Consider the following 24,638-nt stretch of genomic DNA (forward strand, 5'->3'; position numbering starts at 1 on the left):
TCTCTGTAAAGAACCCTTTTTAATAAAACAAAAGTAATACACTCAAAACGGAACAGGGATAATTCAACAAAAACGTTTACGAGTTTTGGGGTTTTAGTAGTTCAACAGGAAGAATCTCAAAGAAGATGCTTCACCATGTAAGGACCTTCCAATTCATAACCCAACTTTCTGTAGTAATGTCGGGTTCCCACACCTGAAATCACACCGATTTTGTTAGATCGATGTTCTCTTCTAGCAATCCTCTCTGCCTCTTCCATCAGAAGAGTTCCGTACCCCTGCAAATCATTTTTCGACAAAAGGATTAATCAGAACATAACACCTCCATATAATTGAGTGTTTGCCAATTTCATCTAAGCGTACCTGATGTTGCAACTTATCAGCCTCCCGACCATGAACTGGTACAGCCGTTCCATACACGTGAAGCTCACGGACAACAGAACACTTTCCCATGAGTTCTGGACAAGTCACGTTCTTACCACATTTACGCAAACGTAATAACCCAACAAGAATGTCCTGCGTCCATACAGATAAAATGATTAGCGCATGACTGACGATACAAGTACACCTACACGACCTTATTCCATATTCAATCAAAAACACAAACTCACTGTATACACGAGTAAAACAGATGCTGATACTTTTAAAGATAACAAGCCCTGTGTCCTACCTAATCTTTTGATAACTTTCCTTTTCATTAAATCAAAAACATCTATACTCTTTAGATAAAACATAACTTATTGGTATCTAATGAGTGAGAAGAAGCCTGATATCTTTATAAACAAGCCCCTAAGTAAAGCCACACAGGTAGGTTAGTAGTTTTCATCAATAGCATTCTCAACACTATCCTATGAAACTAGAGTATGTGAGATTATGACCCTTGTACCTGGCGTGTATCTTCATATGAAAGGAATGTTTCCCAGCCTTCGTTTGCAGTGTAATCACGACGCACAAGCTCAACTTGTTCTGGCTTAATTTTGTGATGAATGTCCTGTACTCAGACCACATAAACACATATTTTACAAAAATTCAGTATTCAAAGCAACAAACCAAAAAAAAAAAACATTTGGCACCTGAATTCCAGCTTCACGAGTACGAACATCACGGCACTTAAGGCCCAAATCATCCATTCTTGCCAGAGCCAGCTCACGGAGATTTCCTTTTTCAACCCCGGACGTAACCAGAGGCATAGGAATATCACGCTGAACTCTATAAACACGTGTCCATGGAGGTACCATGGAGAGAATCCTTGCAACTATGTCCACAAGTTGCTCAGGTGGATAGTTTCGGTATCTGCAGAAAAGTGACCACGATTAGCGCTTTCCCCTTGTAACGTATTCTTCTAAGTTCGAACACTGTACCTCCCAGTTTTCCATAACTCATAAAGGCCAGTTCCACGTATCACAAGGGTAGGATATATTTTTAACCCATCCGCTCTAAATGACGGACTCTCGAAAAACTCCTTGAAACTTTCCATGTCTCTCTCAACCCCAACGTTAGGAAGATCAGGCATCATATGTGCAACCACCTATAAGTAAAACAACACAAAACGAAGTAGTTTATTGAGAAAAAGGCTCACTGCTACGTAATGAACAGAAACAAAGAAAGTGAAAGCTGTCAAGATGACGAAAAATTAGAAAATATTCATCGAAGAGTTCCTACCTTGAAACCAGCATCTTTGGCCAAGCAGAAGCAGTCGGCTACAGCAGCAACAGTATGGCCTCTATTTGTGTCACGGGCAACATCTTCATATGTGCTCTGGACACCGATCTCTAGTCGGGTGCAACCATAAGTCAGCATCTGTCTTAGATGAGGTCCAAGACAGTAATCTGGCCTCCTGGTTAAGTTATAGAACATATTAGAAAACTGTATCATAGATGTAAAATTTCAATCTCCAGAAGTTTGAAAAACAAAACAGCAATGAAACACGAAACTAATTCACAATGCAATCAATATTGTAGAAACTATGAAAGGTTAAATAAAAAATAGGATCTCCAAATATAAATGATTTAGATAAGGATCATTAATCCAAACAATAACACTCACGTTTCAATGGTCATGCCAATGCATTTGGTTGCACTATGTTCAGAGTAAGCAACTGCTTCTTCAACATTGGCAGAAGTGTGTCCAGACAAAGCATCATGAAGGTTCCGTATGAAGAAATCCCTGTACTCAGCAGGCAGCGACATAAAAGTACCTCCCATCAAAATGAACTCAACCTGTCATTCAAAATCAAGAGTAAACCATCCGCACTGAAAACTGAAATTACTATTATAGAAAATATCAAAACTCTAACCTTATCTACACTGTGACCCAACCGCTTCAGCTGATCAATCCTGCTCCTTGCCTGAACATATGGATTATACCTAACACAAGTAATAAACAGCAATTGAAAGTCTATCAACCAAATTATCAAAAATCTACAATGGCAATTACAGTCCGTCTTAGCAACTGAAAGTCTATCAACCAAATTATCAAAAATCTACAATGACAATTACAGTCCGTCTTAGCAAGAGTGCTAACAAATAGTTGAACTCTTCACCTGGCTCGAATAGCTCGCATGCTGGTAGGCTCATAACCAGTATAAGACTGAGTACTATACTCGAAGTCAGAATCAGGTCCACCTGGACAATACACGCATATATTCCCCGTCGTGGCTATGTGAGGGCACCTGTGCGGTTTCGACATAACCGCCACCACCGCGATTCCCGAAGCGGTTCGGACCGGTTTAGCGCGGAGCTTCGGGAGGAGAGTCTCCCTCTCCGAATCGGGAAGCGCCGCTATCATCTCCACTAGCTTCGGCGCACGCGCTAAGCCGTATTTCCGGCAAGCCTGGGTTTTAATCGCGTTTAGGTCTACGTTCTCGTTGCGGTGGGAGCGCTCGATCATGGTGCTGACGATCTCCGATATGGCGCGAACTCGTGCTTCTTCCTCCGTTAGTCCTCGGCCTTGGAAGCCGCCGCGGCCTGGCCGTGGCTGCTTTTTCGATTCGCCGTTCATCACTACCGCCGTCGCCATCTCCACAAAACCTAAGGAAAATCGCGTACGGGTTCAGGTTTTGGGTTCGTAACTTTACTAAGCGTCACCGTTTCGAGCTGTTTTATTTTATTTGATTTGACTTCCTTTTTTGGTTAATTATACACCTATCTCATATGCAGCAATAAAAAATTAAACTATAATTGAAAATAAAATTTTATTAACATATTAGGTTTTACTAGGTGACCGGGTCCGCACCCTGTGCGGACATTATACAAATTCAAATTATGGACTAAATATTACTCTCTCCGTTCCCGAAAGTAAGATATTCTAGAGTTTTCACGCTTATTAAGAATTTTAATAAATATTTTTATTTTAGTTTACTATTTATTTTTCTATGCACTTTCCAATAACTATCCACCAATCAAATTTAATCAATTCAAATATTCATAATTAATGTTTCTCAAAAGCATACAAAAGTACCTTAAAAATATAGAAAATCTATCTTTGTGGAACAAGAATAAAATGTAGAAAATCTTACTTTCGGGAACGGAGGGAGTACAAAGTTTTAGCAGTAACGGATTTTATAGGTGACCGGTCCGCACCCTATGTGGGTAGAGCTGGGTCTGCAGGTCGACCCGCTCCGTCCGTCCTGCCAACCCGGGATCACCTAGTTTTTTTGACTCATAATTTCGACCCGCATGATCCGCAGTGAAAGATTCAAATACTTGCACCCGCCCCGCCCCGATTTACAGGTAATCCGCGGATTAAATTTTAATAAAATAATTATTTTAATAATATTTTAATAATATTTTATTATATTTAATTATATTTTAGTTATATTTAATTATATTTTAATGATATATTAATTATTTTGTAATAAAATAATTAAAGTATTATATTTAATTTGCATAACGAAATCGTTTAAGAAAATATATTATATTTGTATTGTCATAAAATGATATGCATATGATATGATTTTAACTTGCGCAAGTAATCAATATTACTAAGGTAAATTAATAAAAACAAACAACCTAGTTAGATACAAATCGTTAAATTACATTAAGCAATTTAATCAATATGATAGCAAGATTGAATGGTTTACCATATTTGTAATAAAGAAAATTATTAAGGGTTTTTTCAAAAATATCATTTTGATGGTACCATTATTATCTTTACCACCACTAAAGACACATTTTCAAAAATACATTTATTCATTAAAAGGTAAAAAACTTTTATATCATTGTTTTATATGTTTTTTAAAATTCTAACCCAAACTCTAAATCCCAACTCTAAACACTAAACCATAAATCCTCAACTATAAACCTTAAACCCTAAACTATATACCCTAAATTCAATACCCTAAACCTTAAACCCTAAAACCTCAACTGTAAACCCTACATCCTCAACTCTAAACCCTAAACTATATACCCTAAACCCTAAAACATCAAATCTAAACTCTAAATCATAAATCTTCAAATCTAATGAGTCATATGTTTGTAATGTAAGAACATATGAGTCTCCTTTATATATAATTTACATTACCACGTTTGAGAGTTAATGAGAAATACTTCGTAATAAATGACATTTTCGAAATATTTTTCATAATAAATAATAAACCATATATTAAAATTATATTGTCATAAATTGGTCTGCAGTAAATATGATATCAACTTGCCCAAGTAATCCGTATTCAATATAAGGTAAGTTAAATAACTAAAGGTAAATTATTTAAACAAAACAATAAATATGATACCAAGTTGCACAACTAATCTGCAATAAAAATAAAGTAAGTTATTAATAAAAAATTAACAAATTACAAACATAGTAAATTACATCTAAAATCGTGAAGTTAATACTATTGGGATTCAAAATTATGCAACCAGTGTAATTAATTTACCTTAGTAATATTGATTACAAAGCACAAACCGTACCGAACCAAACCGAAATATGTTGTTCAATATGGCAAAACCGAACCGTACCGAACCGAACCGAAATAGACAATGTGGTTTGGATTTGGTATATACCATACAAACCGAATGGATGTAATTTTCTAAAAACCGTAGGATTTGGATATGGTTTGGTATATAACCGATAAAACCGAATAAACCGAATAAAACCGATCAAAAATAGACACATGTAAATATGTATATATTTTATAACGACGTATGAAAATCATAAGTTAATTTGTTTGCTAATAACTATTACCATATTTTTACAGTAATAAAGAAGTCATGATTTGTAAAACATTTGAAGTATAATTAAATAACAATTCATCGCAACTAACGTTTCTTATTTTTTAGTCTTCTTTTTGATCTTTTTGCTTTATTTTAGCATTGACTAAATTGAAATAAAGATTATAAATTTGATGGACAACAATTAGTAGAAATTCTTCACAACTTTTTTTAATCTACAAATGAATTTGATGTACGCTAAATATTGAAGAATATAAAAAATTTCTTTAGTGCTTCGTGCTTCTGTTTTGTTTTTAGTTTTTTACTTTTATTCAAAATTTTGAGCTTTGATTTTAATTCTAGATTTGATTATTTTATTAGATGGTATAAGTCTTTTTATTTTTTTGTCCTTTTATTTAAACATAAAATATTTTTTAATAAATGACTATGTTGACAACATGACTCTAAAATTCATATAATATGATCACAAAAAAAAAAGAATTACGTTTTTTGGTATAAAACCGAATAAACCGAAAACCGACAGTATATAAACCGAATCAAACCGAAGTAAATATGGATTTAGAATGATAGTTGTATTTTACTAACCAAATACCGAAAAACCGAAAAAACCGAACCAAAACCGAACCGATTTCCGGATTGACCACCCCTACATGTTAATAAATAATGAAAAAGTTTAAAGAAATGTATTAAAATTATATTGTCATAAATTGGTGTGCAATAAATATGATATCAACTTGCCCAAGTAATCTGTATTCAATATAAGGTAAGTTTTTAAAACCGAATTAACTAAAGGTAAATTATTTAAACAAAGCAATAAATTTTTGTAATAAATGACATTTTCGAAATATTTTTCATAATAAATAATGAAACAATTTAAAGAAAGATATTAAAATTATATTGTCATAAATTGGTCTGCAGTAAATATGATATCAATTTGCCGAAGCAATGTGTATTCAATATAAGGTAAGTTATTAAAACCGAATTAAGTAAAGGTAAATATATAAACAAAGCAATAAATATGATATCAAGTTGCGCAAGTAATGCTCAATGAAAATAAGGTAAGTTATTAATAAAAAATTAAAAAATTACAAACATGGTAATTACATTTAAAATCGTGAAGTTAATACTATTGGGATTCAAATTATGCAACCAGTGTAATTTATTATAAAAAATTAACTAATTGAAGATCCATATATATATTGGCTTATAAGATACATGTTAATAAATAATGAAACAGTTTTAAATAAAGGTATTAAAATTATATTATCATAAATTGGTCTTTAGTAGATATTGATATCAACTTGCTCAAGTAATCTGTATTCAATATAAGGTAAGTTATTAAAACCGAATTAACTTATGGTAAATTATTTAAACAAAGCAATAAATTTTTCCTAATAAATGACATTTTCGAAATATTTTTCATAATAAATAATGAAACAATTTAAAGAAAAATATTAAAATTATATTGTCATAAATTGGCCTGCAGTAAATATGATATCAATTTGCCCAAGTAATCTGTATTCAATATAAGGTAAGTTATTAAAACCGAATTAACTAAAGATAATTTATTTAAACAAATAAAAAAATATGATACCAAGTTGCGCAAGTAATCCGCAATGAAAATAAGGTAAGTTATTAATAAAAAAATTAACAGATTACAAACATGATAAATTACATTTAAAATCGTGAAATAAATACTCTTATGATTCAAATTATGCAACCAGTGTAATTTATTATTAAAAAATTAACTAATTGAAAAATATTTAAAAGATGAACTAATAATAGTGATCTTACAACATTAAGATACATATTATATATGGGTTTATAAGATACTTGTTAATAAATAATGAAACAATTTAAAAGAAAGATATTAAAATTATATTGTCATAAATTGGTCTGCAGTAAATAAGATATCAACTTGCCCAAGTAATCTGAATTCAATATAAGGTAAGTTATTAAAACAAAATTAATTGAAAGTAAATTATTTAAACAAAACAATAAATATGATACCAAGTTGCGCAAGTAATTCGCAATGAAAATAAGGTAAGTTATTAATTAAAAATTAACAAATTACAAACATGGTAAATTACATTTAAAATCGTAAAGTAAATACTCTTAGGATTCAAATTATGCAACCAGTGTAATTTATTATAAAAAATTAACTAATTGAAAATATTTTTTAAAATAGGCTATATGGACTAATAATAGTGATCTTACAACATTAAGATACGTATTATATATGGGCTTATAAGATACTTGTTAATAAATAATGAACAGTTTCAAAAAATATATTAAAATTATATTGTCATAAATTGGTCTGTATTAAATATGATATCAACTTGCCCAAGTAATCCGTATTCAGTATAAGGTAAGTTACTAAAACCGAACTAAATAAAGGTAAATTATTTAAACAAAACAATAAATATGATAGCAAGTTGCGCAAGTAATCCGCAATGAAAAATAAGGTAAGTTATTAATAAAAAAATAAAAAAATTACAAACATGGTAAATTACATTTAAAATCGTGAAGTTAATACTATTGGAATTCAAATTATGCAACCATTGTATTTTTTTATAAAAAATTAACTAATTGAAGATCTCTATATATATATTGGCTTATAAGATACATGTTAATAAATAATAAACGTTTAAAGAAATGTATTAAAATTATATTGTCTTAAATTTGTATGCAGTAAATATGATATCAACTTGCCCATATGTATTTAATATAAGGTAAGTTATTAAAACCGGAATTAAATAAATGTAAATTATTTAAACAAAGCAATAAATATGATATCAAGCTGTGTAAGTAATCTGCAATGAAAATAAGGTAAGTTATTAATAAAAAATTAACAAATTACAAATATGGTAAATTACATATAAAATCGTAAAGTAAATATTATTGAGATTCAAATTATGCAACCATTGTAATTTATTAATAAAAAATTAACTAATTGAAAATATTTAAAAGATGGACTATATATGTTAATAATATTGATCTTACAACATTAAGATATGTATTATATATGAGCTTATAAGATACATGTTAAATAAATAATGAAACAGATTAAAGAAAGATATTAAAATTATATTGTCATAAATTGGTTTGTAGTAAATATGATATCAACTGGACCAAGTAATCCGTATTCAATATAAGGTAAGTTATTAAAACTGAATTAATTAAAAGTAAATTATTTAAACAAAGCAATAAATATAATAGCAAGTTGTGCAAGTAAACCTCAATGAAAATACGGTAAGTTGTTAATAAAAAACTAACAAATTACAAAATGGTAAATTACATTTAAAATCGTGAAACTAATACTCTTATGATTTCAAATTATGCAACCAGTGTAATTTATTATAGAAAAATTAACTAATTGAAGATACCTATTATATGTGGGCTTATAATATACATGTTAATAAATAATGAAACAATTTTAAAAAATATATTAAAATTATATTGTCATAAATTGGTCTGCAGTAAATATGATATCAACTTGCCCAAGTAAATCCGTATTCAATATAAGATAAGTTATTAAAACCGAATAAATAAAGGTAAATTATTTAAACAACACAATAAAATTCGTAATAAATGACATTTTCGAAATATGTTTCATAATAAATAATGAAACAATTTAAAGAAAGATATTAAAATTATATTGTCATAAATTGGTATGCATTAAATATGATATCAACTTGTCCAAGTAATCAGTATAAGATAAGTTATTAAAACCGAATTAACTAAAGGTAAATTATTTAAACAAAACAATAAATATGATACCAAGTTGCGCAAATAATCCGCAATGAAAATAAGATAAGTTATTAATAAAAAATTAACAAATTACAAACACGGTAAATTACAGTTTTTTGTAAGTTTTACATTAAATATACTAACCAACTATATAGTTAATCCCACCCATCTATCTTAATATTCCATCCCTTATTAATAATACACGCTAACTTCACTCCCGGTTATAATCCTCAACTAGATTTTGACCCGCGCTTTGGAAACGCGGGATTATTTTTTGAAACAAACCACATTTATATGATATAGATTAGTATTTTTAATTGTGTATCAACATTTAAATGTTACACATGAAACGTTATATTCAGTATTTTAAAACCCGATTCAGATCTACAGTTAAACCGGTGATTCTATATGTAATCCGGTTTGTTTTTTTTATAAAAAAAACTCGTTATTCAAAATTTTTATAAAACCCGCAAAAACCCTAAAACTTGGACCCGATTGAACCGAAGGGTAACCCACCATTTGACTTAAACTGTAAAATTTAAAGTATTTGAATTTATGAATGTTTAGATGAATGATTGATTGATAAGTTTCTGTTAATTGTGTTATAAACATATAACTAGATCTTTACCCGCGCGCCCGCGCGGGTGTTAGTTTTCGGTTTGAAATGTTATTAAATTTTTTTTTACGTTATGTAATTGTTCAATTAAATTTATTTATATTGTGTGGTTAATCATATAGTTTGTTTGTGGTAGTGTGTGGAATTAGAAGATTTAATAAACTTACGTTTTCGTAAAAATTTGTGTTTAATTTTTTTTATATGTAAACGATTTATTTAAATAGTTGATCGTATACATTGTCTGCTTATTATAATTTTATTTTTCATCTTAACCCTGTATTTTACGACGAAGATGGAAAACAGTAAACAAACTCAACATATATAGTTAATTGGAAAGTTCTATAATGAAAAACAATTTCTTTATAGATATAAAATGCAAAAAAATAATTAGATATGAGTAAGGATGCATTTTTAAAAACTGTAAATCACTTTTACCTGTTCATAGAAAATACAATGATTTATAAAAAAATTATATGAAAATTAAACATATAAAACCATGTATATAGTATAGTTAATTTTTTCATAATTTTATTCATATTAAATTAGAGATGGGCTTAGTTTCTATTAATTGATTTGGTAAATAAGGAGTAAGACTTATATTTGAAGGCCCATTTTGTCAAAGCCCATTGTATAACCGTTTTTTTCCGGGAATTGTAACAAAAAACGTTAATACCTATGATAAAGAAAGTAAAGTAAAAAGTGATGTTTGGTTTCCTTTTTCTGTCGGCGAAACTCAAGAAAAAACCTCTGTATTTCTTCTTCGATGTTCCGTACAATTTCATCTTTCATAATATTCTGTTTAATCTGCTCAAGAAAAGCTGAGGAGTTGTTTTATAATCTGCGATTATATGAGTTAGCCACCAAGTTTCCTTCTTCTTCCTCTGCCAAATCAAAAATACGACGACTTCCTTCTTATTCCTCTGGAGAATAAAAAAATTGAAGACTCATCGCGACTGTAACAGAAAACTCTCCGGTGAGCCACCATGTGCGCCGATGAATGCCGTCCTCTCGTTTTCCTATTAGGTCTCCCTTGCGACTTCTTATCTCTCCTCCTCTCAATAGTCGGTGTCGTCATCTGGATCGTGCATGTCTCTGATCGATTTTCCCCTCTTCCCTAATTTCGATTGAAATAGTTTATGCAAGGTAATATCTGTAACCGTAGTTCAATTTTTAATTTAGAGACTTTAGTTTTTACAGATGAATCGGGTACTTCCATAAGTTTTTTTACTCTATTTATTGTGTAATTGGATATATAAGCCTCGAATTGGAAGATCTACACATCCAATTAACTTAATCAAAGCTTTGATTAAGATTATCATGTACGGTGGAAACAGGGGCCTTGTTTTTTTTTTTAAATTGTATCTCTCCTTTGTCGGTACTCACTATCAGATTCTGAAACAGGTTTTGGTCGGAGTTTACATGGATGATGACTTGAGGATAAAATAAGAGTAGAGAAAATAATGATTACAAATAAGAGGCAAGAAATATGACAACAGACCTCCAAAATCAGTATCAGGAAAAATTGTTGATGCTGGTGATTCTTGATCTTCTGTAGCCAAAGAAAAGTCAATATTTGTAATGTCTTTCAAAATATCTGATGTCCTCTTCCTCTGTCTCTTACCAGGCAACTTCAGATTTTGGTTCTCCTTTCTCTTTTTCTGGAGTAAAGCTAAAGGCATGAACAACATGGAAGTCAGTGTATGTTTTAAACAGATCGAAATAACACAAGTAATATTTTTTTCTTACTCTTTGGAGATCTGAAACGATCTTGCTGCTTTGATATAGTTTCAAGTTGCACTGGTGCTTTTACTCGGGCTTGATCATTGTATAAAACCAACATTTTTATTACAGGAACATATAAAAAGCAAGAAGATGCTTAAAGGCACAATGAACTCCTCGGTAAACTGCAGGAACATTACCTTTGTTATTTTGTTTTATCTGCTCAAATGATAGACCAACTGACATAGGCATCTGTGGCTGCAGGGGTTGAGCTACAACAAAGATAATAACATAAAGTGTTATCTACATGAAGGCAACACCATCATCGACACAAAAGTAACAGGTAATTGATTCGTCCTTACATTTATACCCCGTCAAACAGCTGCTCGGTATTTGGGGAGACAAAAGTTTTTTGTTGCCAAGAATGTAGCAATTTCACTTGAGATCTCCATTTCGTCTTGTATGGCTTCAAGTCTTTCACCGGGTTGAGAATCAAACTGGTCATCATTTTTTGCACTGGTTTTTATAGCTAGAGAGAATGATATTGTTTATAACGTAGAAGTAAGTGTATATATAGATAAGTAGGTTAGATATTTTTGATAAGAAAATATTAATTAGTAATTAGAAAACTTGGTTAGCAAGATGTTTGTAGATAAGGAATATACTTAATGTTTGGAATATTTTCAATTCGATTTTGAGAAAATCTTAGGTAAGTTAGAGATTTACTCTGTAAGATATTTATAATTCTCGATTTAGACTTGGAGAGGAAGGCAAAAATCCGTGATTACCAAGGATTTAGGTAAAAAATCTTTGGAAGATTTAAAGTGGAGAAGACTACGATTTTTTAGTTAATGAATTCCTTTGATGGAGGCATAATTGAATATATTAGGAGGTAGTTAGATAAGTTTTGGGGATAAGAATTTATTAGGATGAATGAACCAATTATATTGCTTGATTGAAATGCTAATAATTTTAAATCTAGCGGTGAAGTAGGAAAGGTTTTTTTTAGTATTATATATCGATCTATATTTTTTTTTTCTGAGCAGATAAAATCAAATTCTTGTGAATATAATAAATCTTGTTATTTTATCACAGGGTATTAAGTTTTTAATAGGATTCATAGGATTTTAAAATAAACCATGTTGCAAAATATACATTTGATCATACAAAATTCCATAGCAAAAATAATAATACATACATTAAGTCAATATAATAGATGAGCTAAATATACATGAATAAATATTAAGCATATTGACACCAATTAAAATTAATCATCATATATTCTGAATTGATTTTTGTGGTTATCTGTTTCAGGGATTTAATTATGGTTCATTGAATGCTGTGGAGAAGAGATTTAATTATGGTTCTCTCGGTTAAGGCACAATAATTTTGGTTTGGGAACATAGAAAATCGATAGATAGAAGGGAAGGGAATAAATGAAACAACAGGGTATAGAGGCAGTGGCAATCAAGCGTAAATAAACAGAAAAAGTCAGGGTAAGTACTTATTTGTACTTCACTTTTAATAGGATAGATTGTGATATAAACCAGTTTATAAATTATATAATTTTTTAAAAAATCTTTTCTTCGATATAATACACTTTGAAATACAATAATGTGCAACAATCAAAAAATATTATTTCAAAAATCTTTTATATCCAAAATAATACGCGCTTTTGAAGTACGGATCAAAATCTAGTTCTGTTTTAATAGTATATATAATTTTTTCTATTTTTTCATATAGTTTATGTTTGAATTCGTATACATAATTTTTAAGTGAGATAAAACTTTGGATATTTAGGAAATTTAATATGTGATATATTCAATTTTTTCTTCCAATCTTAGGCTAGAGAGAAATCATTTATTTGAAATGTTATTCTATGCTTTATTAGAATTCTAAAGATAATATTTTCTATTTTAATTTAAGAATAGAAAATGAAATTATTTTGGAATTTATTAAATTAAATTTAAAATAATATTCTATAGTGTCAAATATATTTTTAAATTTATTTTCATATAATAGAAACTGATATGTGTATGTATTGTTTTTTTGTTTGAATATCATTAACTGGATTTGCACAGAAACATATTATGACTAAGTTTTGTTATAGTCATATCCAAAACCCACCCATATATGCTAATTATGATGATTATATATATTTAAACAAAGAAAATAATTAAAAAAGTAAGTCCTGTAGAAAAGTAAGTTTACGGACTATCACATACAGAAATAAGAAAAAACTATCTAATGCAAATCATATGTAAAACTATATTAGGAAATTTAAATTTTAAGATATTGAAAAAAAAATTAAGATATTGAAATTTGGTTATTCAAAGAATATTTTTGTTCAAATATTCCAAAGATATCGTCAAGATATTGTAATCAATTTAATTCTTAATGTTTAATATATTCTAATGGCACACTTGTAAATAGTAAAGAAAATTAAAGGGATTTTAAAAATATTTTCTGTTTTAACTGTATTGGTTATGGAAGAAAACATTGTTAAATTTTTTTTGTAAACTAAATATTGTTGCCGGGTCGTTCGTAGCCAAGTGGCTACTGAGCTCTGCCTCCGGGCCCTGGCGTGAGGGGTTCGACCCCTCCTTACCTCAGTTTGAGGATTAAAGGTCTAAAGTGACCAAAGTTGACAAAAAAAAAAACTAAATATTGTTAATTTCCGATGCATATTTTTAAAACTTTAGTTAGTTATGTTTATATATGTTGTTTAGATTTTTAACTAACTTGCGGATAATGATGCTATAGTTTGCTCCTAAAATAATATTCGTGGATTTATAGCTATGAATTTAGTATATCTTAGCATAATATACAGAGAAAATTTGGTAATCAAATTGTGAATCCATATTATTTTGGTTTAAAGTTTCTATTTAACTAAGCCCTTGTTCAAAAAAAAAAGTTTCTATTTAACTATAAACATAAAATGAACATATAATTAAATAAAATCTCAGATTTTTCGTCCATGATTTTCAATGTTGAAGTTTAAACAGAGTATAGAGTATGATTGCCATCTCTGTCAATCCTGTCAAAACAAAACTGCCTGAGAACAAAATTAATCTCACTCCTTACGTTTATAACAGTAGTGAAATTAAGATGATAATCATCCATTAGAGTGATACGCACTAAGTAGTTTAACAAAAGCATAGAGATTATTTTTCTGATAAACACACTCAACCTGTCAACCATCACATTTTATTTTTATGTAATGATGTTTCTATGTTTCATCAAACTTCAACCCTAATTCGCTCAAAGTAGGTTTTTAATGACTTAGAAAACAGAGAATACCTTAATACACAAGCAACTAAAGTTAACAAAACTGTCCGCCATTACCATGGCACTTTCCATCTCTCAACCATCGACTACTCAGAGCTACCCATGTAGCTAACAAAGAAACCAACTTTATAATATTTTCTTCAGAAAAAATCTTTCAACTTTTGTCCAACTTAATGAGTTACTAGAATTTGAACCCGCACGTCCGTGCGGATATTTTTTCTTATATAAAATAAAACTTTGATATTATCATAAACCTTATATATATATATGATTTACATTTTAGTGTTCTATGTTGTATAATTTTATAATCTTATTGTTTAGATTTCTTATTCGATATTATTAATATATAGTGATTTATTTTATAGATTGTACGTAGTTATTAATTGTTATCGTATACAACAGGTATGTTTGACTTTGAAAAGTTTAATGCAAATATAAATAAGAAACAATTAAATACAATAAGATGTTGATAGTTTCAGAAAATATAAATGGTGAAAGTTTTATGAATATATAGTAGTTAGGATGAAACTAATTAATGTTGTTAGCCATAAAATAGGAGTGGAAAATTTGAAATATTGAAAGTAAACTAAGGGGATTTCAAAAATATCTTATTAATATCTATTTCTAGTAAAATATGAATAGGTCCAAAATTTAAGTGACAACATTTATAAGTAGATAAAAAATAGGACGTGCGGATATTTTTTCTTATATAAAATAAAACTTTGATATTATCATAAACCTTATATATATATATGATTTACATTTTAGTGTTCTATGTTGTATAATTTTATAATCTTATTGTTTAGATTTCTTATTCGATATTATTAATATATAGTGATTTATTTTATAGATTGTACGTAGTTATTAATTGTTATCGTATACAACAGGTATGTTTGACTTTGAAAAGTTTAATGCAAATATAAATAAGAAACAATTAAATACAATAAGATGTTGATAGTTTCAGAAAATATAAATGGTGAAAGTTTTATGAATATATAGTAGTTAGGATGAAAACTAATTAATGTTGTTAGCCATAAAATAGGAGTGGAAAATTTGAAATATTGAAAGTAAACTAAGGGGATTTCAAAAATATCTTTATTAATATCTATTTCTAGTAAAATATGAATAGGTCCAAAATTTAAGTGACAACATTTATAAGTAGATAAAAAATAGGACTCTATTTTAATAGATTAGATGTGAAAGAAAATGTATAAACTTGTATTGTTTCTATTTGTCACGTAAAGGTCGTCAACATAGGAAGCGCATTTAACACATCAATTTAATTAGTTTTTGTTAAAAAAAAATTGATTTCATGGAAAATAGGAAAAATTAAAAAAACATAGGTTATAAATAAACCAGTGGTGGCATTGATAGTAAATAAGTTTGAAATAAAAAGTCACCTGAAAAAAGGGTCTTCTCTTTTAATAGTTTTGATTACTCTATTCTATTAAATACCAGTTTCATTCCATGACGATAAGACACCTAAATTAATTATTTTAGATTTGCTTATCAATCGTATCAATTGTATTAAACCTTGGTTTTAGCAACTGAATCAAATCCTATTAAAACTCCAACCCGGTTTCATGTATAGAACTATTTAATTTTTTTTTGTCATCGTATAGAATTATTTAATTATTATCAACCTATCTCTCTTTATTTTAAATTAAAAATATAAAAATATAATTACTTTAGTATGACAATTCTAAAAGTATTAAAAATCCATGCATCTTGGTTCAATAGCTGAGATTTTAAAAGAATGAATATAATTACTTCAGTATGAACAATTTTAAAAGTATGATATAATTAATTTAGTATGATTTCTTTAGAAGTATTAAAAATATAACTTACATTATTACGAAAATCTAAAATATTTTTAAACCATACATAAACAGAAAAATAGTAAACCATACATAAACAGAAGACTATAAATTATAACTTTTCTAACAAAAAGAAAGGAAAACAAGAAGAAGAAGGGGAAAGGAAAAATGAAAATGATACCTTCTCAGAATTTTCCAACCAAATTCGTCGTCATCATCATATAAGAAAAAAATGGTTCACATCACCACTGGCTTTTATCTACTCATATAAAAAACAAAATAGAAGAACCGTTAAAAAAAAGTTCAAGCAATAGAAGACAAACTGCTAAATAGGATCTAGGTTTTGATTGAAAAGAATATGCTTTTTGAAGATGAAACCGTTAAAATAAAATCTAATTAATTAAAATTAAAGCCATAAGAAAAAAACAATAAACCCACAAAATCTCAACTGCATCACGTTGGTGAGGTTAAGATCAAAACTTGAACAACTTCCAGAAGAATCTCATGTTTATTAGCACTATCACCTAACAAAATCAATAATTAATTTCTTTTTTTTTACTTTTTCAACAAAACCAAACATAATAATGTGGATAAAATTGCTTACCAAAGCAGCGCAAGAGCAGAGAATAACTGGGATTCAATTTGGCCTCCGGGGACCGGCTATACATCATCTTCTTTTTGCAGACGACTGTCTGTTCTCGTGTAAGGCTGAGGAACATCAGAGTGCAGCTTTACTTCGAATCTTAGAGATGTATGGGCAGGTGACAGGACAGGTGATTAATCCTAGTAAGTCATCTATCATATTTGGGAAGCATGTGTCGGCAGAAAACAAGAGCAGAGTTAAGCAGTGTCTTGGCATAGACACAGAGGGTGGCGCTTCAAAATATCTGGGCCTCCCAGAAAGCCTTAAGGGATCTAAGGTGCAGCTCTTTTCCTATCTACAAGCGAGATTAGGCAAGAGAGTATCTGGATGGCATGCTAAGACTCTCTCTCAAGGGGGTAAAGAGGTTTTGATCAAGGCAGTAGGGACAGCGCTCCCTGTTTCTGCTATGTCAGTGTTTAAGTTACCTAAGACGACTCTCTCTAGTCTTACAAGCGCCCTGGCAAGTTTCTGGTGGAGTTCAGTGGAACATAAGCGCAAGATACACTGGCTTAGTTGGGACAAGATGTGTCTGCCAAAGGAGTTTGGAGGCCTTGGCTTCAAGGACTTGGAGAGTTTTAACCAAGCACTATTGGCAAAACAAGCATGGAGATTGTTGTATTCTAAAGATTGTCTCATGACGGCTGTACTCAAAGGCAAGTACTTTGAGAACACTCGATTTACAGAGGCAACACTTGGAGTCAGACCATCATATGCTTGGCGGAGCATTCTTTGGGGCAGAGAACTGTTGCAGAAAGGTCTGAAGCGCCTCGTTGGAGATGGTGCCAGTATCAATGTATGGACGGAGCCATGGTTTGAAGACGATGAAGGAACCTTGCGCACCCCCTATCGGAAACAAAGATCTATTGATGCTAACTTGCGGGTATCTGACCTAATCGATACTCTCACAGGAAGATGGTGCCTCAGGCGATTGAAAGAGATATTTGTTCCTGGGGATATCAAAATTCTCCAAAGCAATCAGCCAGTGAATCGGCCTCAAGCGTGGCCTTCCTTCAAGAATAAAGTGATGAACATCAGGAGACTGCTTCGTGATTTTTTGGAATGGCGAGTTTTGAAAGAATCCTTTCAAGCTAATAGGGCTGCTCGTCTGATAGCTACTAGTGCTTTAAAAGATAGTTTTTACCAATCCTATGTAGCTAGTGGTTTACCTAGATGGTGTTCTTTTGCGTTCCCGTAGGCGGGGATTTTGTTTTTTGGATGTACTCTTTGGGTTCTATAGTCAATGAAATCTTTAGGAGAAAAAAAAAATAATAATGTGGAAAAAATAAAATCTCAGAGAAGGTTACATTGATGACAGTGACGTTCTTGTAGACATCGTTATCAATCACAACTCTAAAATCATGATATAATCAAAATTAAAAAATAGAGTCTAAATTGAAAAAAAAAACATAATAAATATCAAAGTTTCAGAAGAAATTAATTACTTTGGAGGATTGACTCTTCTGATAAACCTTGCAATCTCATCATCCATATGATACGAATAGCTCAAGCAATCATCTGAAAGATACAAAAAAAAACAAAACCTAGTTAAACCAAAACAGATACTAAACCCTATAACACGATTACAAACGAATCCATGATGAAAAAAACTCGACATTCACCTCTATATATATAAAGTGAGCGTGAAGAGTATTAATGACGCCAAGGTAATATTCATAAAATAAATAATGAAATCGTTTAAGAAAATATATTAAATTTTTATTGTTATAAAATGATATTACCATGTTCTTATTATTCTTGCGCACGTTATAATTAATGAGATTAGAAATTAATAAATGTATTTATTATTATTCTTGCGTCAAGTTATAATTAATGAGATTATCAATTAATACACGTATTTATTATTATTTTTGCGCAAGTTATAATTAATGAGATTAGCAATTAATACATATATTTATTATTATTCTTGCGCAAATTATAATTAATGAGATTAGCAATCAGTGTTACTTTCCTATTAGCATCTCGACCACAAAAATAAATCAAAAAAGAAATTCCAAAAAATCAACCAATAGAATCGCTAGATTTCGGCTGAGAAGCTCTGTATGAGCGACATGTGGCAAATGTACTTCTCTTTTAATATATAGGAGGATTATTTTCTTATCAATAACTTATATTAATTTAAAATTATAATTAGGTTTTAGGTCTCAAGGAGGGCGGTTAGCTCTTCTCCAAGGAGACATCTAGTTCAAACAGATAATTTAAGATATCACAGATCCTAATGATCTATGCTCTAGTTAGCTACTCTAGAACAAGCTTAGGGTGCAATCTATTTGATGAATATCACAACTTAGCAGTTATAGTTTGGGGCTAATCCCACAAACCTATTTAAACCCTAGATCTAACAAGTAGACTACTTAGACATAGCTAATCAATTCATAATATAAGATAGATAAAATAATTGCATAGATAGGGAATAGAAAACAAATGGAGTTCACAAATCTCTCAATGATCTCTCCAATCTCTCAAAACATATAAAACTCTAGTCTTTCTCTCACGCTCTCTGCTTTTCTTCTTTTGACTTCTCTCAAAACGCAGGAATATTTAAGCATTTCCATTAGGTTAAAAACGCAATCATTTTGTCCTCGATATCGACCGACAACACTAGATGTGTATCGATCAATTATAATCTTCTAGTACGTGGATCTTCTCAGCTACATCGATCGACAACTCTGGATGAGTATCGATCGATTCTTATCACAATGTTGACTTCCGACTTGGTCTTGAATGGTCAACTCGGGTGTATTATCTCTTGTATTCCAAAATGCTCCAAAAACATCACTTTATCATGAAACGTTCATGAACCTGAAAACATACCTAACAGGTTAGAAAACACATTAGTTATATAATAAAATACTAGTATATCATGGTAGAAAACGGGTGAAATCCATGGTATATCAGCAATCAATAAATTTATTCTAGCAACTTAAGTGATCAAACATGCTAGCAACTTAATGATAATAACCGACTATCAACCTAAAGATCATCATGAAACATCAATCAATTCTATCAACCTAATAATGAGATTTATCAAGTGACTCAAAGTTTCAACATGCTGATCGATTTTATAAAAACAATATAAACTTTGAAATTACAATCTTAGCAATCGGATTTAATCGGTTTCAATTTCAAGTATGTGATTTTAACAATCCTAATTCAAATCGTATTCTAGATATTTAAACAATCAATCTAGCATCTTAATATTTTCAATATGATCGAACCAAAACAATCAAACAATTTCAAGATAAACAGATTCAAAACAATTTTATTTTAGGGTTTAGAATCGGTTTTACATGATATGCGGATTGCATATATGTGGTTTTAGGGTTTGGTGATTTAGGGATATGATCAATAGATCAAGGTGATTAAAGGACACGATATGATCATAAGATTTAGGATGATCATAGGATTTTTGAGATTCAAAACTTCCTAGGGTTTTAAGTTTCAAAACTTCTTAGGGTTTTGAGTTTAATTGTTTGAAACAATCTCTATCGGACTTGGAACTCCGATTTACTCAAGTAAGGGTTTTGGGATCTATTAACTTAGGGTTTCAGTTTAGGGATTTTATATTTTAGGGTTTAACCTTTAGCAAACAACCAATTCGATTTATAGGTTCTTTTAGGGTTTCAGATTTTATTTACCTCAGATTTAGAAGGGTTGAACCGGACAACCAAAGAGAAGGATCACGAGCTGGTACATGCCCCAAAACAGAAGCTCCTGGGTCGGATGGCTTATCGGACGCAGATGAGCTGGTACAGCGGCCGGGTGAGCTTGTCGGGTACGAGCAGGCTGGTCGGACTGTTTCTTTGTCGGAAAAGATGGAGAACTGGTCGGATTGATCACGAACCAGGAAGGTTCCGAAACAGAAAAAGGAAAGAGGGGATTCGGGTTTTGTGATCGGAAAGATTTAAAACCGGAATATGAAAAGTTTGTCGTCGGGGAATTTAGGGTTTTTGTGGTGGTGGATTTAGCTAGGGTTCTAGAGGCTATCGTGCTGATAACGTGTTGTGAAATAGTGAGAAAATGTTATCTTATTTCATTAGCAAAAAGCTCCTTATATATAAGTACTTAGACCGTCATAAAATGAATGGAAATATAGAAATTCCTAATCTAACTAAGAAAAGGTAAATCATAATCAGTGCCGTCCCGATAAATTTGGTGGCCTAAAGCACATTTATATGCTATTAGTTATATTTAGTTGTAAAATATATTTTTATATATACAATATTTTCTTCGGAATATATGTGTGTGTATATATATATTACTTTAGTTTGGTTGTATATAAAAATTAGATGACAATAGATTATTAGTAGATATTTCATCTACAATATTTAGAATGTTAAGAAATGAAAAAAATAGTAGTTTGTTTGAATAATTATTACTTGTTTATTTTAACTAACACAAGAATAAAAAATAATACATGTGAAAATAAATAAATCTAAACATTACAAAGTCCAACAAAAACCATAATATGGAAGATTCAAAAATCTACCTACAACAAGAAGTCAATATAATGTCTTTTAAGCCTTTTTACAAAAAGAAAAAATATATAATGTCTTTTAACCATTTAAGAAAATGTGGCCTAAAAAATCTAATTATATAATCAGTTTAAAAAAAAGGTGGCCTAAAAACTTGTTAGAAATTTTGTGGCCTAAAGCTTTAGCTTTACCGGCCTTAGGACAGGCACGGGGCTGATCATAATCCAACTAGGAAATGGTAAATACAAAATATGGAAATGGTACAAAGTAAATAAGGAAAAGAAAACATCATGGCCGCCATTCTCTCTCTCTCATGTGGCTGCCGGTTACTCTTTCTTCATAGACCGGGTCTGATTATGGGTCGTCCACCATATGATTTATAACAGTTTATTGATTATTCTGTTTCGATAGGGTTTGCCAGACCATCTTTAATTTAAATAATAAAATAACGATCTGATCTATACTATTATTTGCGAAGTGATTTTTCGTAACGGAACTCTCACGTTAAAAGTTAGAGCGGTTAATATCGATACTACTCTTAATGAATAATTTATCTACATTGTTCATTATATAATTAATTATATAAAAACTATGTGTAATATATAGTCAATAAACATGTTTAAGAAATTTTAAAACACAGGTTATAATATATATTAAACCAATTATTATGTTGTTGTTCACACGAGTTTGAAACTTCTTCATCGTCTAAAGTTTTTTTCTTTAGATTATCCGAAAGGCTAAGGTTCATATTATTATAATTCCTATTCATTAAGGTAATTTAGAAAGAACAAAAAAACGAAGAAGAAAATCCCAAATCAAAGAGCGTACAAGACATAGAAGTAGATATCGTCCAATCTTCTCAAGCAAACTTGCTTTAATCACGAGAAGGTTGAGTTATTGAAGTGATTTAGTATTCCGTTCACTATGATCAAATTTTGTTGTAGTATGTGTACTCTTTTCTTAGGTTGTCATTCGTAAAATTTAGATTTTGTTTGTTTGGGTGTCATTACTTTGATATATGTTTGTTAAGGTTTGTTTTTTGCATTGTTCTTAGTTGTTAGGTTTGTTTTGGTATGTGTATTCTTTTGTTGTATTTTTCTTACGTTAGAATTGTATTAGTTATTTAATTACAGAAATATACTCTAATATAGAACTGTCATATTATTAGTCGCAAATTAATATTTTTGTTCTGAATAATCACATCAAAAACTAGAGTAATTAGAGTCATTCTACATTTAATGAATAACTAGATCATGACCTGCCCGGTCGGGCGGGTTTTTATTATTTTGTAAGTGCGAATTGAATAGGAACCTCTAAATTGAAAATTGTGTTTGATCAGTTTGAAATGAAAAATTTACTAACCATGATGATAACCGAGATGAATTTGTGATATGAACCGATGTTCAAAAATGATTTTTTTAACAAAATATTATTATGGCATCTATTCAAATAAATTTTAAATGTTAAATCAATTCCATTAAAAAATATTAGATATTAGTTGGTTCGTTGATTTTTATACCTTACATATGTGTCTAATTAATCTATATAATATTATTATATATTAATATCTCTAAACTAAGATAAAATAAGTAATCAAACATTTGTTAAACTTTTGGGTTTTTATAGAATGAACATTTAGGTTGACAAAAAAATACGATGAATATTTATAATTAACTACTATATAATTGAAAACTTATATCAGAGCACTTTCTTATATTTTATATTATATTAACAAATATACCTTCTCAAAATGTATATGTATTTTTAAGGTTCTGTATTAAATTCAATTTTGATAAAATTAGACATTATGTAAAATACTGTTAAATAGAATCTACACAAATATTTGTACATTATCTACATTGTGTACAATCCGAGGAAACTTTGGGTCTAACTGGTGACCAAGGAATGAAGAGGAATAATGCATTCCTTAATGTTCCTAAAAAATTTTACCATTCATTAGGAATAGTCATTCCTTTTCATTCCTTCTCATTCATTTTATTGTAGAGAATTAAAGAACAAATTTATTTCTCACTAAATTTGATATGGAATAACCGTTCCTTATCATTCCCATAATTTTATTCCCATCAATTCTTTTCCTTTTTGTTCCTACTATTCCCGAGATGGTCACCAGTTAGACCCTTTTAGAATTGTAGTAGTCGTATGCAGCTATGCAGCAATTTAATAATGAAAAGATGGAGTTACTAATCTTATGCACATGAATATATTTCAAATCTTTTAATTACCGTTTTGACCATTTATTTCCTAAACCAATCAAAATATAAGGGAGGGATTATTAATGAATGCATGTGAATATATAAAAAAGTGTATTTAATTTAAAATCTTACAAAACAGTAGTTAGGTCCAACAAAATGTTTATGTTTTAATAAGATAGATTATCTTTGTAGCTAAAAAGGAATAATTATCTCTCTGTATTCTATTTAATAATTAATTAATTAGATCTATTCATAGTATAGTTGGTTATATATTATAATAAAAATCACGCAAAAAGAAAAGGTAAACTTGCATAGATAATAATCAAGTAAAAGAAACATTAATTATATATTATCATTATCTAAAAATATTAATTAATCTGTTTTATCCAAAATTAATAGAAACTGGTATATATATAAATCTTTATATATTTATCAAATTAATATAAATAAAATAGAATTTTTAATTAATTATAGTTTCTAACAATAATTAATCATTATCAATTTTTAATATAAAATGGTTAGACAAAATTAATATTATATCATATACTTCATTATGAGTAAAAGATATTTAACAAAAGATATACATATATATATAACAAAAAGTGGTGATAAAAATTATGTCATTGATGGAAATTTTGGAAAATTTCACCTAACATATAGTTGAAACAATAACATACTATTATTTGCGAAGTGATTTTTCGCAACGGAGCTCATGCACGAGTACGAATATTTATAATTAATAGATTATGTAACAAACAAAACTAGATCTTACAGAAAACGTTCATCATCGTTTTGATTCTTTAATTAGAAGTAATGGCTGTACCAATCTTTCAGCAAAACAAAATAACAAATTTTCTGGTCAAAAAAAAAAAACAAAATAACAAACACAAAAACCAAATAGCACACAAATAGAAAAAAACCAATACAGTGC

General features: G+C 29.6%; 1 protein-coding gene and 1 long non-coding RNA gene across 2 annotated transcripts; both read right to left on the bottom strand.

Annotated features, from left to right (window-relative positions):
- Positions 1-3,097, bottom strand: LOC108844281 (elongator complex protein 3). The gene is made up of 9 exons (XM_018617506.2): positions 2,540-3,097; positions 2,294-2,363; positions 2,044-2,216; positions 1,660-1,834; positions 1,359-1,525; positions 1,071-1,290; positions 884-988; positions 361-513; positions 1-275 (listed from the first exon to the last, which is right to left on the bottom strand). Exons 1-9 carry the CDS (start codon positions 3,013-3,015, stop codon positions 117-119), a joined length of 1,698 nt encoding a protein of 565 aa, XP_018473008.1. The 5' UTR covers positions 3,016-3,097; the 3' UTR covers positions 1-116.
- A 7,810-nt stretch (positions 3,098-10,907) lies between these two features.
- On the bottom strand, positions 10,908-12,126 carry LOC108837277 (uncharacterized). Its single transcript, XR_008943713.1, has 4 exons — positions 11,616-12,126; positions 11,454-11,525; positions 11,281-11,349; positions 10,908-11,203 (listed from the first exon to the last, which is right to left on the bottom strand). It is a non-coding gene; the product is annotated as an uncharacterized LOC108837277 (long non-coding RNA).
- Positions 12,127-24,638: the final 12,512 nt, after the last annotated feature.

The sequence above is a fragment of the Raphanus sativus genome, chromosome 3 (genome assembly GCF_000801105.2).
Source record: "Raphanus sativus cultivar WK10039 chromosome 3, ASM80110v3, whole genome shotgun sequence".
Lineage (NCBI taxonomy): Eukaryota > Viridiplantae > Streptophyta > Magnoliopsida > Brassicales > Brassicaceae > Raphanus > Raphanus sativus.